The sequence below is a fragment of the Galeopterus variegatus genome, unplaced genomic scaffold, assembly GCF_000696425.1.
Source record: "Galeopterus variegatus unplaced genomic scaffold, G_variegatus-3.0.2 Scaffold22484, whole genome shotgun sequence".
NCBI classification, from domain to species: domain Eukaryota; kingdom Metazoa; phylum Chordata; class Mammalia; order Dermoptera; family Cynocephalidae; genus Galeopterus; species Galeopterus variegatus.
In genome coordinates this window covers 9,897-11,728 of record NW_007748595.1, presented here as the reverse complement: position 1 = coordinate 11,728, position 1,832 = coordinate 9,897, and the positions used below count along the sequence as shown (strand labels likewise).

At 49.4% G+C, this 1,832-nt stretch overlaps 1 protein-coding gene across 1 annotated transcript in view; it reads left to right on the top strand.

Moving 5' to 3' along the window:
* Positions 1-8: 8 nt before the first annotated feature.
* The window catches only part of LOC103583383 (cytochrome P450 4F1-like), a gene marked incomplete at its 5' end in the record, with an annotated part of 11,710 nt that continues 9,886 nt past the window's right edge, over positions 9-1,832 (top strand). Inside the window, one exon of the mRNA XM_008564709.1 lies at positions 9-64. Within this exon, the coding sequence (XP_008562931.1) occupies positions 9-64 (56 nt within the window). The remainder of the gene's footprint in view (positions 65-1,832) is intronic.

The window sequence follows — 1,832 nt, the reverse complement described above, 5'->3', positions numbered from 1 at the left end:
AGGAGCGCTGCCGGCAGGAGGTGCAAGAGCTCCTGAGGGACCGTGAGCCTAAAGAGATCGAGTGGTGAGTGCAGGTCCCCATGGCCTGTTCCCGTGCCCCTGTCATTGGCCCTGCTGGGGAAGGGGAAGATCTTTTTGCCGATTCTGCCATACTTGCCTTGAGGAAATAAGATCAGAGCCCAGAAGCAGGGCCTTGTACTCAACCTGGCTAGTAGGGAAAAGGTTGCAGGCTTTGGGAGCAGAAAGATCTGAGAGTCCATATATATTGCCCCATGTTCTTGCTATGTGACATTAGTAAAATTGATTCCCTTTTCTGTACCACTTTTCTCTGTGACATTAGTAAAATTGATTCCCTTTTCTGTACCACTTTTCTCCTCTGTAAACTGGGGTAAATGTCTAACCCACAGGGCTTCTTGGAGAATTAGCTACAATACATGAAAAGCAGATGGCACCCAGCATGTGTTGAGTAAACAAACCTCTCCTCCACTCCCTTGCTTTCCTGCCTAAAGTTGCATTTTTTGCTAAGACCCTCAGTCCTCTTAAATTTGCTTTTCCATTTAATTTCCACCTTATAATCTATTCCATGGATTCATGAAGATCTTAATGGGTAAAAGTCGTCCATGTCTTGGTTTAGTAAGCAATTCCACACTGCCTGCCCTTTCCCAACTGTTAATTAATTAATAATTAATTTTGTTTGCTTGTTTTTTTTTTTTTTTTTATTCCTTTTTGTCTTTTTTTACTGACCGGTAATGGGATCACAACCTTCAGTGTCGCGCCCGTACCGGGGACTGGCAATGGGATCGCAACCCTTGGTGTTGTGCCTGCACCACACTCAGCCAGTGAGCAGGAACTGGTCTCTACATGGGATCCGAACCCTCAGCGGGAGCGCCGCCACGCTCCCAAGCGGCACACTCTCCAGTGCGCCACCGGGCCGGCCCTGTTTGTTGTTTTTTTAATCATATTATTTCTTTACATTGTATGATGTTGTTGAGGAGCAGTTGGGAGGGAGGGGGAGAGGGGAAAGGGGAAGGAAATGGGATGGAAGGAGGAAGGAGGAGGGGTGGGATGGAGGCCTGTGGCACCCCCTTTGTTCCCACAGGAGAGACCAGGGGGCTTCCGGTGGTGGCTTGGTCATTGCAGGGCTTAGTGCAGATGTCAGGGGGGTGTGGCAAAAGCCGTTGGCCCCCACCACTTTAGCTTGGGAATCTGGGGCCCTCTTTCGGTGGCTCAGTGGTTGTCACTGTGCTGGTTGCATGTGTTGGGGGTGTGTGGCCAAGGTCCTAGGCCCCCCACTGCCCCAGTTTGGGAGAGCCCAGGGCACTTCCTGATGTGTTTCAGTGGTCATCACTGGGCTGGTTGCATGTGTCAGGGGAGCGTGGCTGAGGCCCTTGGTCCCAACCCTTAGGACTGGTTGTAGGTGTTGGGTGGCATGCACAAGGCCCCCGGCCCTCCCCCCTTTCTGGCTTGGTAGCCCAGGGGACATCTGGTCCTTCTAAGGGTTATAGGTGTTCTCTGGTGAAATGAGACCTTTACTAGTTCATATCAAACTTTGTCTCTGGTTGTGGATACTTTGTTTTTTCTTTCAGTTCTGTGCTGGATTATTTGCTGTTCCTACCATTAAACTCTGCTCTGGAACTAATTTGTTGTCCTTTGCTTACTTCTAAAGTGGGGAAATTCCTGTGGGGACCAACTTGAGCTCTTTGGTTGAGCTAAATTGCTACTTTGCTGCTGATTCCCTGGAGAAGGCTTTTTGTATAGCTCAGGTTTTAACGGTTGACTTTATAGGTACTTCCAGCTCTCATGAGATCTGGTGCACCTGGGTTGTGTGGAAA